Source organism: Pan paniscus, chromosome 6, assembly GCF_029289425.2.
Source record: "Pan paniscus chromosome 6, NHGRI_mPanPan1-v2.0_pri, whole genome shotgun sequence".
In the NCBI taxonomy this organism is placed as follows: domain Eukaryota; kingdom Metazoa; phylum Chordata; class Mammalia; order Primates; family Hominidae; genus Pan; species Pan paniscus.
The window spans coordinates 154,629,514-154,647,167 of record NC_073255.2 but is presented as its reverse complement, the minus strand read 5'-3'; the positions used below and the strand labels follow the sequence as shown (position 1 = coordinate 154,647,167).

General features: G+C 36.5%; 1 protein-coding gene across 6 annotated transcripts in view; it reads left to right on the top strand.

The window, feature by feature from the left end:
• Positions 1 to 17,654, top strand: part of CTTNBP2 (cortactin binding protein 2) — a 161,953-nt gene that overhangs the window by 49,903 nt on the left and 94,396 nt on the right. For all 6 annotated transcript variants that reach the window (XR_004672605.3, XM_003808646.6, XM_008960712.5 and 3 more), the window contains exon 3: positions 12,362 to 12,586. Coding sequence is in view for 5 of the 6 variants with exons in the window: in XM_003808646.6 (XP_003808694.1) it covers positions 12,362 to 12,586 (225 nt within the window). In the remaining variant the exon portion in view is untranslated. The remainder of the gene's footprint in view (positions 1 to 12,361; positions 12,587 to 17,654) is intronic.

Here is a 17,654-nt window from a genome sequence, read left to right as displayed (position 1 = left end):
GAAAACATAAACCTTTCTAAGCTATTAAAGCAAATTTTAATATATTAAACAATTTAACCACAAGACTTAATTTTATGAAAAAGTCTTTTAAATGTATCTCTAATTTACATATAATTCCAATCAAAATTATAATTGCTTATTTTTCGAAGCAGATGAAATCTAAATTGCATCTAGAAGAATAAGCTGGTTGCATAGCAAATTTTAAGAAATGAACATTGTGAGAGAGTCTTGTCCTACTGGTTGGTAGCATTTACTAATATAAATTAAAACATTTACATTGGTGAATTATGAATAGAAAGACAAAGGAAACAATAGAAGATTCAATAACAGGCCCAGTGTTAAAGAGATAATACAGTTTATAATGATAAAAGGGACAATTTATCACAAAGACATAAGTGTTTATGTGGCTGATAACAGAGCCTCAATATACATGAAGCAAACATTGACAATTAAAAACAAATAGACAATTTCATAATCATAGTAGCTTTTAATACCTCTCTCAGTAATTAACTGAACAGCTAGAAAACTCAGTAAAAACATAGAAAACATAAACACCCTCAGCCACTTTGATGAATTGACATTTCTAGAGTATTAGATCCAACAATGCAGAAAACACACTCTGGTCAAGTGCATGTGGTGCATTTACTGAGGTAGACCATATGCTGGGCCATAAAACAAGTCTTAATTTAAATAATATGTATTCAGTGACCTCAATAGACTTAAATGAGAAATCAGTTGCAGTTAGCTATTTTGGAAAATTCCAAGTATCTGTGGATTTAAAAAAATATATATCATGTGTCCAAGACAAAACCAAAAGGGATTTAGACAGTAATTTGAACTGAATGGCAGCAAACATACATGTCAAAGCATTTGAGGTGCAGCTAAAACAGTGCTTAGAGGAAAATTTAGAGCTCTGAAGGTTTATATTGAAAAGGAGAAAGATGTAAAATCAATGACCTATGGTTCTACTTTATGAAATGACAAAAAAGGCAGGAAAGTAAACACAAAGTAGAAGGGAAAAACTTTTTGTTAAAAGAAGCAGTCAATGAAATGCAAAATAGACATACAATAGGAAAAATAATAATAAAGAGTTGATTCATTGAAAAGACCAACAAAATTAAAATACTCCTAGCTAGAATGAACAAGAAAAAAAGAATGCAAATCACCAATATTAAGAATGGAAAAAGGGATTAGCATTATAGATTCTACAGACATTAAAAGGATATTCAGTAAATACTATGAATACTTTTGACAACTTAGATAAATAGGCAAATTTCTTGAAAAAATACCACTTATAAAACTAATACAGGAAGGAATAAAAAATCCAAATAGACTAGATTCTATTTTAAAAATTGAGTTCACTATCAAAAACTTTTCCCAAAAGGAAATTTCAGGCCTAGATGGTTTCCCTGGTAAATGGGTGAACTCATTTTATGAGGTCAGAGTATCGTAATCCCAAAACTGCAAAGGTATTAAAAAAAAGAAAAAATTACAGAGTAATACTCATAACTATAGATGTAAAAAATCCTAAACAGGCCAGGCGCGGTGGCTCACGCCTGTAATCCCAGCACTTTGGGAGGCCGAGGTGGGTGGATCACAAGGTCAGGAGATCGAGACCATCCTGGCTAACACAGTGAAACCCCATCTCTACTAAAAACACACAAAAAATTAGCTGGGCCTGGTGGCCGGCGCCTGTAGTCCCAGCTACTCAGGAGGCTGAGTCAGGAGAATGGCGTGAACCTGGGAGGCAGAGCTTGCAGTGAGCCGAGATTGCACCACTGCACTCCAGCCTGGGCGACAGAGAGAGACTTCGTCTCAAAAAAAAAAAAAAACAAAAAAAAAAATCCTAAACAGAATATTAGCAAATTGAATTTCAAACAATATACCATAATCAGAGTTTAATATTCAAACATCAAACAAAATTCAGTGTATTAACAATATAAAGGATAAAAACCACATATTCTCATTAATAGATGCAGAAAAATATTTGAAAAATTTCAACAGCAAACCAGGAATAGTAAAGAACTTCAAACTGATAAAGGGTGCAGCTATTAAAAAACAAAAAACAAAAAAAGAAAACTGAAAAACAAGAACAAAAAAAAAACCACACAGCCAACATAATTGAGGGATTCAATTTAGACAGGAATAAGAAAAGCACTTAGCACTTTTACAGCACTTTTGTTCAAGGTAGTGCTGGAAATCCTAGCCATTGCAAGATGGGAATAAAATAAAAAGCATAAAGAAGTAAAACTGTCACTTCTACAGATATTGCTTATGTAAAAATTCTACATAATCTTCAAAAACAACTACTGAAACCAAAAAAGGAATTTATAAAATGTGTAGAATTAAGAAGTTTGTATTGAAAAATCAGTTATAGTCCTACATACTATTAGAAAAATATTTAGAAAGTGAAATTTAAATAATTTCTTTGCAGTAGCATAAAAAATATAATACTTAAGAATAAACCTAACAAAATATATTCAAAACAAAGCTTTTATGCTGAAGACAAAATGAAAATTGCTTAGAGAATATAAAACGACTTACCAAACTCAATTAAAATTTCAGGAGACTTTTAAAAATCTTACAAACTGATTCTAAAATTTATGTGGAAAAACAGAGATCTTGGAATAACAAAAGCAATTAAAAAAAAGAATTTTAAGGACTTAACCTGCCTGATTTCAGCACTTATTATAAAGCAACGAAACATGCATATACCTCATGGAATAGAATAAAGAATCCAGAAATAGAGTCACATATGTGGTCAGTTGATTTTCAACAAAGGCATCAGAGATATTCAATGGGGAAAGGCTAGTCTTTTCAGCAGATGATTGAAAAATTGAATCTATATGTGGAAAAATGGAACATCAACCCTTTTTTTTCTAACACCATACACAAATATTGCCTCAAAGTGGATCATGAACTTCAAAGCTAAATATATGCAACTTCCAGGAGAAAATCTTTAGACTTCAAATTAGACAAAGGTTTCTTGCTATTAAATAGAAGATAAAAAGCATGAAACTTTAAAAAGTGGTTAAATTGGATTTCATCAAAATTAAAAACGTATTCTCTGGAAGTAAAGATCTAGCTAATGGTAATATTTCAGTGCCCAGGGCAGAAATAGTGGGTTGGTTGATCTGTGCTCCAGTTATTGATAGGTGGTGGCTGTCTGGAGTCTTAATAAGACAGTTGGACGTTGTTCTGGATTCAGCTTTATGTGCGCTGATAATTTAATAGTATCTACCCTGGGCAAGAGAGTGGAACAGTGCAGCACTTGTATACCATTCTTGACCTAGTTAGGGAATAAAGGTGATGTTATTTTCTACAAATGAGCATGGGCTCCCACATTAGAGCATGAGCACTAATGAATGTGTGCAAGGTGGTAAGTGGCATACAAGGTCAAAAGAAAATGGTGGGAGATTTCGGAAAGGAGAGAGATTACTTCCGGCTCTGACTTCTGTGCAACCAAGCCTTTCATGAATTCTGCTAGTATGGTCTACACTTTGAGAGAAAATTGGTGGTTTATTGAAGTATGCCTTCCAGATTTTAGCTTTGGGAACAAAATAAATCAAAGTCTTGGTATGATTCACAATATGCATTATGTATATTCCTGGCATGATAATTTCCACACCTCCAGATTATGATGTCTATGAGCAGGTAGGACATAGTAGGTGGCAGAAAGGTTGGGGGATGAAGGTGGGAGGTGAGAGGGAAGAGGAAAAGCTTACCTCTTCTCTGACATTCTCAGCATTGCACAGAAAATCATTTGACGCCATAACATTCTCCTTCACTTCTGTGGCTCAAGTATATCTTCACACACAGATGCAGTGTCTGAGATGCAGACACTGAAATGAACCCTTCAGTTCTTTTGTCATTTAAGTCATAATTCTAGAAGTTATTTTTCATTCCTGGCCAGTGAATTTCTAAGGCTTTCTGATCATTGAAGGGCATTGGGCAGTAATTATCCTTCTCCAGATGACTGTGTAACTTTTATATTGCTATTCCACTCTGCAGTCACCCAGCCATTCCGTGTGTGTGTGTGTGTGTGTGTGTGTGTTTGTGTGTGTGTGTGAGAGAGAGGGAGAGAGAGAGAAGGAGAAAAGAGAAAGAGTAATGTGAATGTGTAAACTCATTCCTCTGCTATTCAACCCCTCTTAGAGCGAGAATGAGTTCTGAGGACCATGGCTTATCTCTGGCTTCCCATTGCCTTTTATTTACAAATAGGATTTTCCCCCTTCCTTCTTAAAAGAGCTTTTAATTTTAGTGTTATTTAATGTTGGTCTACTTGAACTCCTTTACACTAAGACAGAGAGTTACAGCTGGATAGATAAATTTTTATGATGACTGTTTGGAAAAATCTCTATGTATTTTCTATCCTTTTTGATTTTGAGTCATAGAATTTCAGGGTTTGAGAGGGATACAACAGTTTAGAAGCCAAGGACCTTCCTGACTTTTGAGACTCCTGAGTTACATTTCTATCACGTGTTTTTTCAGCCTGTTTTTGAAACACAGCTGGAGACAGAGATTTTGTTCCAATCAAATGCAGCTCGTTGTATCTGTGGAAAAGCTTTGACCCTTAAAAATTCTTTATTATATTAGCCATAATTTTATTCCTTGGGAATCATGTAAATAAATCATCAAACACCTCTTTAAACATAAAATGCTTTCAGATATTGAAAGAGCACCATCTGGAAGGCTTTTCCTCTTTCAAGCATCCCTAGTTCTTTCTGCTCTTCCTCTTCAGTCTTGTTTTCAGATCCTTTTGCTGTTGGTTGTTCTTTGAATACTTCAGCCAAAAGTGAGTCCAGAAGTCCAGTTCTGACACCTGTTCTCTACTGAATAATGAAGTCTGGGGTTGAGTTGCTGATTTGGAGGAGGGGCAGTGTCCATTTCATGGCTTGGTGGTTCAATATCTTGTTAATTGACACCCCTAAGTGTTTTTCATGCTTGCTTCTGTGTTTGTACTCAAGAACTGACTCACATTTCTTCCTGAAAAAGTCCATCTTGTCAGAGTGGACTCAACATTTTGCCATCCGCTGTGGCTTTTTGTATCATTGGCACCCAAGATAGTGACAGCTGTGTTGAGCGGGTTAGAGCTGAGTACAGAATTCCTTAGCAGTCTTTTTACAGTTAGATCTATATTAATGCTGGTTTTTGGTTATTTTTTGTTATTCTTAGGTAACCAGTGGTTTGTGAAAGCATATCTGGAAACCATCTTTCTTGTTGGATTTATAATTAAATAATATATTCTGTGCAGAATCTTGAAAAACTGTTTAAGTCTGATTAGATCATGTTAGTATATGGTCAGTAATAATGGAAGTACAAATACAGCATATAGAAAACTAACTTTTGAGAACATTGTCATATTTTTGTCTTTCTTTTAAACCTAATTTCTTTGTTCTGATTTAAAAAGTGTTGTAAACAGTAATTATTTTTGAAGCCTTTTCTAGTGTTCCAAAATACTCTAGTCATAATTATCTTTCCATGCTTAAAAATGTAGGCTTTAGAGTAAGACTTCCCTGGGTTGAGTATCAGCTGCTGTTAAAGTGACCTTAGGCAAGCAAGTTAATTTTTGTAAGCCTCAGTCTGCTTATCTATAAAATGTGAATTAAAATAATGGCTATCTCCTGGGCTTATTTTTAGGACAAAATGCATAAAAAGCACCTAGCAATAAATAATGTCAATAAAAGTTTTTTTTGTTAGTATTATTTTTTAAATTGTTACAGAATCATTCTGGCTTTTCATAAAATGAAAAGCTTATAAGCTTGTCAGTATGTTTTGAAATTGGTAGTGTTTTATAATGTTTTAATTATGACTCACAGTGCAAGTTCTAGTTTCTGTTTCTCAGAGGATTACATGCTATAGGAAAGGTTGGATATTTTAAGTACACTTTCTTTTATTTTCACTAATGTCCAAACTAGTTCAATTGATTATATCAAATAAGGAAAGCCAAAGTAGGAACCTCATGTATGTGAAACCCTCTGGTAATAATGGTCATCTTTCAACTTCCTGTTTATGACATTCTCAACAAGATTTTCTAAAACTTCACATTCTGATGAAATTATATATATATATATATTTTTTTTTTTTTTTTTTTTTTTTTTTTTTGAGATGGAGTCTTGCTCTGTCACCCAGGCTGGAGTGCAGTGGCACAATCGCGGCTCACTGCAAGCTCCGCCTTCCTGGTTTATGCCATTCTCCTGCCTCAGCCTCTCGAGTAGCTGGGACTACAGGCACCCACCACCACACCCGGCTAATATTTTGTATTTTTAGTAGAGATGGGGTTTCACCATGTTAGCCAGGATGGTCTGGATCTCCTGACCTCTTGATGTGCCCATCTCGACCTCCCAAAGTGCTGGGATTACAGGTGTGAGCCACCACACCAAGCCGAAATTATATTTTTATACGTCAGTGTGGATAGGTTTAAGAGTTCCTTTAAGAGTCTGTTTTTATTATTACAACTAGTTTATGTCTTCATAATGACTCATTTCCCTAAAGTGCGTTTCATTCTCAAGTAATTCTGATGCATAAACCAAGTCATTCTCTACATATTCAGCTCTTCCTTTTTTTAGGGTCAGGCCTCCTCAAACCCAGCGTAATAAACATTTCAAGTCATTTTTTGTTACATGGTCTCCTTACCTATTAAAACATGTCTATGTTGTTGATCTGCCTTTATTAAACATAATGTAATACATTAAAAATTAAAAATAAGCACTCTTGCAAAGTAAGATTTTAAGAGCAGTAAACTTTTTACAAGAACCTTAGAAGGAATACACATTTTGTTTGTTGAAAAGCAGGTAAACTGAAGAGATTTCAAGTGGCTTGGACATATGTTTCATTACAGGTGTTTCCTTGAATCCAAATTAGGCTAAACTCTGAACCTTTTGACATGAGCACAAGAAGAAGAGGTGGCAGTGAGGGTTGGCAGTTCATGGGAAGATACGTGGGTGAAGGAGGGGAAGCATCCCAAGCAACACAAAGGCCTGGGGCAAAAGAGTGCTGAAAGGCTTTGAGCAGAGAAATGACTGATAAGGTTTCCATTTTAGAAAGACTACTCCAACAACTGCGTGGTGTACAGAGTGCCTCCATGCTGCACAGTTCAGGGGGTGCAAAGAACAATGATCATTACAAAGCACGGTGAACCATAGAAAGCCAACTGATATACCCTGTAGTTCTCCTGGAGCTGCTTTCACCTGGCTTTAGGTTGGAGAGCTGATGAATCCTTCCTGGGATCCCAGCTTTCTGCCTTAGGCAGTGGGTGAACTGATCCTTAGCTATCATTTTCTCTAGAATTAGTCCTGCATAGAGGAGTCTGACATTGGCCTAACTTCCTCTCCAGGTTCCTGGGAAGATTGCCCCCCTGGGAAGGAGACTTCCCTCCAACAAGGAAATGTGGTCTGAGCTCTTTCTTCAAGGATACATCTGCTATTTTCCTAAGTCTGTTAGATGCTACCTTTATTCAGTCAACAAGTATGCATTATGCACCTGTTTTTTGCCCTGTAGTGGGTTGGATGTGTCAGTTAAATACAAGTACCCCCACTTAAAAGGAACTCAAGGCAAAATGCTTAGGAGAAGATATAGGCCAGTGAGCCCCAGAGTCCCTTAATCACAGATGATAAACTGGATGTCCTGCTGTCCAAACCAGGCCTGCCAGTTGTATTTTGTTTCACTGGCAGTGTCATGATTTTTTAAAAAAACGTGAATGCCTTTTGTTAGAACATATCATCTCTAGTTCCTCAAAAATCTGCCATTTCACACTGATTAATAGCATGCCAAATATACACACTGATGTTGGCTACCTGGCCCCTGCATACATTTGTGGGAGTCAGCACTGCCCAGCATCCTAATAGTGGGGAGCCTGTTGTTGGATCTTAAAATTTCCAAGTCACTGAAAGTTCCTGGTTAGATAATTGGATCTACTATATTTTCTATTCCTTCATCTGGGAAAACTCATCCACTGGGGGTAGGATATATTTATATAGAAAAGTAACTTTCTATTTCTCTCTGGTAATAATTTTAAAAATACGTTATATTATTCCAACATTAAATATATCAAAATATTTTTTAAAATTAGTTATTAGTGGGTGATTTGTCATATTCTGTGTTGTGAGTGTACTGCATTCATATTATAGCATCTTGTCTTCATGTCCTATTCTTATTTAATCTATGAGTTTTCACCATGGAATCAAAATGGGCAACTGCATTCTAATTTATAAGCTTGATAGAAAACTGTAGACCGAAAAGCACATTTTAATTGTTAGAATTACGTATTTCTAGAAATCCTTGCTATAAGACAAGAATATCAAAAGTACATGTTGAATATATGTAATATACACAAATAAATGCATATGTGGTCATAGAACAACATTATTACCTGGCATCTCTGAAAATAATAAATATGAGTTTAGGAGTCAGTTTAATGTTAATGAAGAACACGTGGTCTTTGACATTCATTTTGCCTGGTTTTCATGCTTTTAGGGACTTAAAAATGAAAGAATGAGATCAGGTTTTTTGTCTAAACTCAAGGTGTCTTAAGCAACAAATAATATGCTTCATTTCTCTTATTTTGACAACTAAAGATATCAGCAACACAGTTGCATAGCTAGTTAGCAACAAATACAAAGCCACTGTTTTTACCCTTAAAGGAATCTAATGTACATATTTTATACTTCGTAAAGGCTAAATGTCAGTCCATATTTGTGAAGCAAATAAATTGGTGGTTTTAGGCTGTCACGGAGGCTCAATCCTGTAATCCCAGTACTTTGTGAGGCTGAGGCAGGAGGATTGCTTGAGCTTAGGAGTTCAAGATCAGCCTGAGCAACATAGTGAGACTTCATCTCTACCAAAAATTTAAAAATTAGCTGGGCGTAGTGGCACATGCCTATAGTCTCAGCTACTCGGGAAGCTGAGGTGTGGGAAGATCACTAAAGCCTGAGAGTTCAAAGCTACAGTGAGCCATGATCACGCCACTGCACTCCAGCCTGGGTGGCAGAGCAAGACCCTATCTCAAAATAAATGAATAGGCAGTTTTATGTTTATGAACCTGTACATGTATTGTTATACAACATTTTCAGCAGAAAAAAATTCGTCTGCATTTAACAATGTCACAATGTGACTCAGTTAAAACTAGTAATTTTAAAATAAAAAAACAACAAAAATACACATGTAAAAAACTATTTCACACCAGTAAGAAAAAAAAAAAAAGGAATTAAATGCTTTTTGACCATAAAATCTGCTGGGTAAAACTGGAACTAGGTCTGTGATACATGCATTTACCTCTCATATTATACAAAAAATTAATTTTAATTTTTAACCCACTTATCAAAAAGTTTACTCAGACTTAATAACCTGTGTGTTAAGAAATTGCTTGATTAGTGTTACAAGTACTGTACATCATAAAATATGTTGTGTGGGTGAGTAGACACCAGGTAATTACAATGAGTTGTTAAAATGTCAGTTTCAGCAGATAACTCATCATAATAAATATCAGATACCAAAGTGAGGAACAAGATGCAAATTATTGTAAGAAATATTTAAAAGCTAGTGTTGACTTTTAAACCTTTCATCCACATTGAGGGTATAAAATAATGTAGTTTTTGGAGATTAAAGAAAGATTTCTATCAGAGAGCATTTCTCTGCAGAGAATTGTGCTGTGAGTCCTGCCTCATCCAGTTGCTTCTCCCTTCATCTGAAGAGAAAAGGGGTTCAGAGAGACTTTTGAATGACAATAGGTTTTTCCTGCAGATCTTGGTGGGCTCAGTGGAGGTGGGGCTGAACAAGCAGTCATTCTGCAGACGTGAAGGAGAGATAGACGCAGAGATCTTCTTGTAGAGACTCCCAGCTTTTGTTTAGATAAAGATCCATGAGTGTTTCCTGTAGACCATGTTGGGCCATGGTCTTGAAATGGTAGGAATGAGATTGATTCAGGTCCTGTTCAATAGGGAAGTCTGGAGAGAACATGGGACCTCAGTTGTCAAAAGGTGGATTCCAAATGCTAATGAGAGTATGCAGGGCTTGGCTTCATGGGTGTGCAACCTGTACAGTCGCAAAGGCCATGCATTTAGAAGGGCCCCTTGTCTGGTTAAATGCTGTGCTGTTGCCATATTGAAATGCTTAATAATTTTGAACAAAAAGCCCATGTCTTCATTTTGCAGTGGGTCCTGCAGATTATGTAGTTTGTCCTACATTTATGGCCTACATTGAAGAAACTGTAGATGAAGGGGTCCCAGCAGTGCAAAAGGGGGTGTTCCTCTAAGAAATCACTGGGCACTTCATGGGAAAAGAATAGACTTTAAATATTCTTCACACCGGGTTGGTAAAGCTAGCTGACCACCTGAACCAGTCCGGTACGACATTCCTGCTCCCTTCACCTCTCCTGTATCATCTACCTCCAGTCCTTTCCAACCCAGAGGTGACTAAAACAACTTAGAAAGAGGAGGAGAAGGTTTTGGGAAAAGGAGAGAGGTTTTCATATATACCTCTTTGCCGAGTGGTAAATGTTAGCCTGCAGCAGATGCTAGCTGATGAAGGAAGCTGCCGTACCACCGAATGAAGATGGACATTCTAATAATCAAAGAGGCTATTTTGACTCAAAGTGACTGTAGGTCTTTTATTAAATTAAAACGATTAGAAAAAAACATAGAATTATCCAAGTGTTCATCCAAGGGTGGGAGAAGAACTGCTACACTGAATAAATATTAAGAAAAATGTGAAGGGCAAAATGAAATTGCTTTTGAAATTGCATCTCTCAAGTGATACTTATTCAGTGTATTGATTACATGATTGAATTTAAAGAATCTAGAAACACCAAGTGCTTTTAGCTCGTAAACCTTTTCTTTTAAGTTTAAAGTGGTCTTCTGAAAGCTAGCTTAAATTTAATTGTGAAACTGGACTTTTTGTAAATTTTATTTATTAATCTAAGTTGATGATAAGGAAAGAAATGTTAGATTTTTCCCATTTGTCATTAGATTTGTGTTTATCTAGTTGTTGGCTTGCTGATAGCGGCCTAAAATGGAAAAGTGTAGTTTTCCAATTCAGTTCCCTTTAAAGTATGGAACTGTATGGATTAATAATATTTCTTCAGAAAACATGTTTAATGTTTTGGACAAATAAGCTTGATTTATTATAACTTAATTTTTATACTGGCAGTGACATGGATTTTTTTCATTCTAGTGGCTATTCCAAAATGACCTGAATTAGGAAAATGTTGCTAGCTTTTAATACATTTCTACTGCTATTTTCCATTTTTATGCAATGACTTTGTAGGCTAATTATAGAAAATTGCATTTGGTCCTCATTACGTGGGTGTGAAATTAACTTTGTCGCTGATGGACTGACATTTAGAGTATAATTAAGTTGCATACTTTCCTGGGATTCTGTGAACTATATTTTAATGCCCTTCAGTGAGAAAGAGATAGATGCCTTTTAAAGTTTTTTGAAGGCTGTTGTAGTTGGTCAAATTTTACAAACTACGAATATTGTGATTTATTTTTACATTAAAAATTTTAATATTTTTAATTAAAATTTTTACATTAAAAATTTTAATTTAAAATTTCACAAAGAATTTTCTTCTTATCAGACATCCATGTGATTTCCTTCTGGCTATAAAAAACCTATAGGGGATTTTTTTGTATGCGTGATTTAACCTGATATTATTTTAAATGTAAGTTCTATCGATATAGAGATAATTTTATTTTTGAACTTTAGCTAAAAATTATTTTGTCAATATTTCTGATTTTACATTAAATTAGAAAAGACTAGGTGGGGCATGGTGGCTGCCAGCACTTTGGGAGGCCAAGGCTGGGGGATTACTTGAGCCCAGGAGTTTGAGACCAGCCTGGACAACAAAGTGAGATCCCATCTTAATTAAAAAATCAAAAAAATTAGCTGGGTGTGGTGGCATGCACCTATAGTTCCAGCTATAAGACAGGCTGAGGCAGGAGGATTGCGTGAGCCCAGGAGGTTGAGGCTGCAGTGAGCTGTGATTGTGCCACTGCATTCCAGCCTGGATGACAGAGCAAGACCCTGTTGGGCAGGGCGAAGGGGTGGGGGTGTAAAAAAAGACTGCTGCTTAAATTCTGATCCTTGAGGAGTAGGGCACCATAGGAAATAACTATATTTGCGTCATTTGCAATGTAAAATACAGTATTCTTAAAGGAAGAAAATTTGAAAGCAGATGGAATGGCATTCCAGGCTAGTGGAGACTGGGGGTCACATTTGCCTCTCACTCACCACTGACATCATAAGCCATTACTCACAGCAGTTGGGAATACCATTTGGAAGTGTAATCACAAAACCTTCTTATAAATATCTTTCTGTATATTTTCATTTCTTTCTTCAATACATTTCTCTAATTTTGTTCCAGGCTCGCAGGAAGGAGGTATTTATCCAGGAACGGTATGGGAGATTTAATCTAAATGACCCGTTCCTGGCACTCCAGAGAGACTATGAAGCAGGTGCTGGTGACAAAGAGAAGAAGCCAGTTTGTACCAACCCCCTCTCCATCCTTGAAGCAGTCATGGCCCACTGCAAGAAAATGCAAGAAAGGATGTCCGCACAGCTGGCTGCTGCTGAGAGCAGACAAAAGAAGGTATTGAGACGTTCAAATGGTCATTTTCCCCACAACGTGGTGTCGAATGAGGATATCATCTCCAAAGTTGTTTGTTCTTAAGTATTATATTTTCAGACAGGATTGCAATAAGTACTTAGAAGTGCAAGAGGCTGACAGATTCTTTAAGCCAATGTAACCTAGTGTTTAAAATGTAACTCAAAATAACACTAAACCATAAAGGAAGTATAACAGAAAAATTATGTTTCTGATAATGGTTACTTTGATACTTTCTTTAAAATCTCTCTCTATATATATGTTTTTGGACTTCCTAGTGCCTTCTAGAAAACATGCTTAGCTGCTAGGTAGGTTAATCCAGTGATGCAACCAGGACTCTTTGATCATATAGTAACATCCCAACTTACTGTATCCAGCTTCTGTCTAAAATAGTTATTTGCAATTGGAAATTATTTTATTATTTCTTATTTTTGGCGGGGGGAAATGAAAATAACATGAAGAAAATGGAATGCACGTTTGCGTGGTATGTCCAGTCTCACAATGTGTCATCTTAAAGTCCTGGTTAGTGTCAGACTCACCTCTGGGGTGTGATAGCTGTGTCAGCTGCAGACCTCAAGCCTCCTGCTCACATGTGTTTCATTTAAACCAACCTCCTCCTCCTCTCCCCCTCCCCCACCATCACACACATATTCCTTTCACTTGAGTATCTGCTTCAAAGAGTACAAAGTTCAATGAAAACTTGTGGTGATAATAAGGAAATAAGTAAATAGAAATTTAAATGTTGCCCTTCTAATATGCTGCCAAGACTATCGATGCCTTTTATTAGAAAAGAGAGTGAGAAAGCTAGAAGCTCATGCTGTGTGGTTTGATTAAAATTAAAACTAATATGTTCTCTCCACCATTATTATTAAAGCATAAATTAAAATTTTTCTTTCATTTGGCCTTTTCAGAGAACTTCTAATATCTCATATGTAACACCTAGTTGATGGTTAACCTGAATGCACTATACTTATAAATATTTATGATACATATTGTCATTTCATGTGTGTCTTTTCCCTGAAATTTCATCTTTACATTAACATATAAATGTCAGTGTTCTGGTGTAGGTGCTGCATAAAAGGAAACATTTTTCTCAGTATGTTGCATGGCAGAAAACTAAAGCACTGAGTAAAAGAAAAATAGAAGGCTTTCCATAGATGTAAGGCAAAATCAGAATTTTACTCTGGACTCTTACAAAGCCCTGCAGACAACCACTAAGATATCTGGAGGTTTTCAAAACTCCCCACAAACCACATACACAAGAGCCAATGAATTTCAGCTGATGTCACTGAAACTCATTTGTATTTCTTGGATGGGATACATTTCAATTATGCCTGTAATGTGTTATTTCATAATAAATTATTTCTGCTGGACTTTATATTGTGTTATAAAAAATTAAGAAAACATCTTGTTGTCATTGAATATATAAAAAATACTTTCCTAAAATTTTACTTCTGTTCTGCCTTTAACAAAACTCATTTCTCTTTTAGGAGAAAAAAAGAACACTTCTAGTTGGATCAAAGATTTTATTATCTAGCTGATTTTTTTTTAAATCAACTTACATCCTGTTTGTTTCTGAATGACTGGGTCATTTCCAACCTGGCTGATAGTGAAAGGAAATTGTTTCTGTCCTATGGGTCCTGAGAGGCTAATATAAAATGAGCCAGTGGTGTGTCTCCCATGTATAATGGGAATACAGGAGTCCTTTATAGCCAAATTCATTGGCTGTGTCGTCTCAGTGAAGGGTTTCTCTGACAGGGAGTGCTACATTTTGTCCTTAAAAAATATTATATTTTAGTAGATTATAGTGTATGTGAAGAGTTATAATTTGTACTCTTACCCTGTGTCTTAAAAAGAAAATACCGTATCAGCTGATGAAAGCAGAAACACCAAAGTCATCTCTTTAACAACAAAATTACCTGTCACCTTTAGTCCTCTGAAAGCAAATATTTTAACCAAATGTCTTCAATTCCCTTGCATGTAGAGTAAATTGCAGCTTTAGACATCTAAAAGCCATAAGGAAAAAAAATCCATTATTTTAAATGAGTTCAGTTCTTTAAATCACTGCCAGAGCAAATGTCTGGGAAAGCAAAGGCTCCATTAGCTATGATTCAAGTATTTATTATCTGACATCGGGCATATCTCTTTGGTAATTCTAAGACACTTGGCCTGAGCGCTGCTCTAGTTTGCCTCTCAAGGCAGGAGAACAGGGTCTGTGCTCATTCATACGTTGGCTCCTGCTGCGACTACGAATAGGCGGGTTAACTGTTTGGTAATTTGTGTGCCAGGGAAATTTGGGCAAGAGTCAATTTGGCAAATGGACTGAGGCTCTGAAGCCACTTTGAATAAGCTAATGAGTAATCATCATGGGGAACTTTGCCTCCGGTAATCCACTTCCCATTTTGAGCCAGTAACCCAGGATGGAATGATATTTGGAGTTTTTTTTTTTTTTAATCTTGTCTATCATCTTTTAATAGAATTTCCATTCTTATTTCTTTGAACAGTAGGGAGGAAATCTATATATTTTCAAACATTTTCTTCACATTCAGGAAGTATAAATTCTAGCCCTGAAGAAGGAAAGACCTTTTAATTTGATCAGAACTTTGAATCTGTGTAGCCAAAATAATAACCAGGAAATTCAGAGGGGGAACAATTCTTTTCACCAGTGAAAAAACTAAAAATAACTGTGTGTATTAGATACAGCTCCTTCTACGTGGCAGCGCAATATAAATAGGTGAGTTGCATGGCAATAGATGCCTCCGACAGGATTCCTAGTTTTGAGCTGGTGAAGCCAATGTTCGTTGAGAAGGCAGAAAGGGCATTTGTTGTCTGGTTTATAGAAATAGTTGGCTTACATCGTGGTTCAGCATGGCTAGCAAAGCCTAGAGGACTAGCTCTTCCCAGCCAGCATCACAAACAAGTACCGTCTGCAGAGCTAGTCTGCAGCAGGAGATGCTTCTGCTGATGAGAAATGGATGCTGCAGCTTGCTTTTCACCCTGTTGATGCCAGACAGCACTGGTGCCCTCACTGCTCCAGATCCTGAGTGGTCCCTCCCCAGGTCCTTCTTTTTTGTATCACTCATTACCTATTTGAAGCCTAAGACAGGTGCATATCATTAGCCAAGCTTAGACTACACAGAAGACCAGGAAAGCAACTACTGGACATATTTAGCTTCTACAGGGGAGAATCATAAAGTAGAGAATTCTCCTAACATAGGAAGGAGTTTCCAGTGCTAGACAACCGAAGAAATGGAAATGGGTCAGAAAAGAACAAAATATTTGTTTTGTTTCCTTGATTTCATATGCCCATTTCTTCTTACAATTGTACTTTATTCTGCCATTTTTATTCCATGTTCTCTATGTCATTATATATTGCTTACCACATATATAAATGTATTTTCATTTTAAATTGCTTTTTAGACTTTCATTCAGTAATAACATGGTAGAGAATCATATGTAATAAAATTGTCAGGAGAGGATTTAGGACATTTTGCACATGAAAGATTATTTAGCTCATTCCTGAGTCTTTTTTGTTGCATTGTTACATTAAAAAATGCATTTTGATTCCCCAGGAGCATTGCAGAGCCATTGTCAAGGGGAAGTTGGAGATTGAGATCTGTGGCTCTGAGTAGAAATTTCAAGGAGAGAGCAGTTTGCCTGATCCATGTAAATAGAAATGAGCCAGCCGGGCATGGTGGCTCACCCCTGTAATCCCAGCAATTTGGGAGGTCCAGGTGGGCGGATCACAAGGTCAGGAATTCAAGACCAGCCTGACCAACATGGTGAAACCCTGTCTCTACTAAAAATACAAAACTTAGTCAGGTGTGGTGGCATGCATCTGTAATCCCAGCTACTCAGGAGGCTGAGGGAAGAGAATCGCTTGACCCTGGGAGGCAGAGCTCACAGTGAGCCGAGATCGCACAATTGCACTCCAGCCTGGGCAACAGAGCGAGACTCTGTCTCAAAAAAAAAACAAAAAAACAAACAAACAAAAAAAACAAAAAAAAAAGAAAAAGAAGAAAGAAATGAGCCAAACCTCTGTTTCCAGGGCTTGCCTTCCCACTCTTGAAACTCTAGATTCTAGATTAAGAGGGAGGGGCAGATGAGAACTGTATAGCCCAGATCACTGAATGTTAGCCACAGCCCCTTTGAAATTAAAAATGAAAGGAAAAAAATGAAAAGATCTCTTAATATATCTTGTTGTTATGTATTTGTTTATTAGATTGAGCAGATGGGTTGGAGTGCCCAGGGAGAGAAGAGGACAGGGATGCAACGAGCCTTAAAAGATTTTGGGAGAGCAATCAAGAGTATGGTTAAATGTCGTAAGAGTATTTTGTGGTGTGGCAGATATGCACTCTGCTTTCTCAATTTATAAATGGCCGTAATTGCTTTCCTCTCAGTTTTCCACTTTGAATTAGAACTAATTGCCTTTGCATCGCTGCTTTGCTCGATGCAAAGTTTTCCCTTTCATTCTATAAAACCATGTGTTTGGTGCCTCTTCATTCATAGCTTCCAGTTTGGGTGCTATTCTTGGAGCAGCCACCCACTTTCTCACTACCAGTGAAGCTGCGTTCATTCTTCTGAGCTCTTCCACACAATCCACTGCTTTTTGCAAAAGAGTTTGGTGTTACTGCTCCATGCAAAGTTTCCCTCAGCCCCTGCTTGAAAGTGGTTTGAAGGAGATATAAATTCGACAATAACATAACAAAGTCACCTGGAACTCCATAATTTATGTATACTGTGGTTCCTTTTTAACTTAGTATGTGGTCCTGCCATCTGATCATCTCTTTAAAATTTGTGTAGTCCTACAATCAAATAAGTGGAATTTATGGATTTTCATATCCTTTGTAGTTTCTAGTGTGGTTCCTTGTACACAGTTTAGATATTTTCTCTTCAAAAGTTCTTTAAGACATTGCTTGTGATAATGTGTGAACAAATTAATACCAAGATGACTCAAATTTAAACAAGTGCACATTCACTGCTGTTATACTGACCTGAACAATTTTTTAAAAAATCTGTAAAAGTAGTACTGGAAACTACTTTATTGATGATA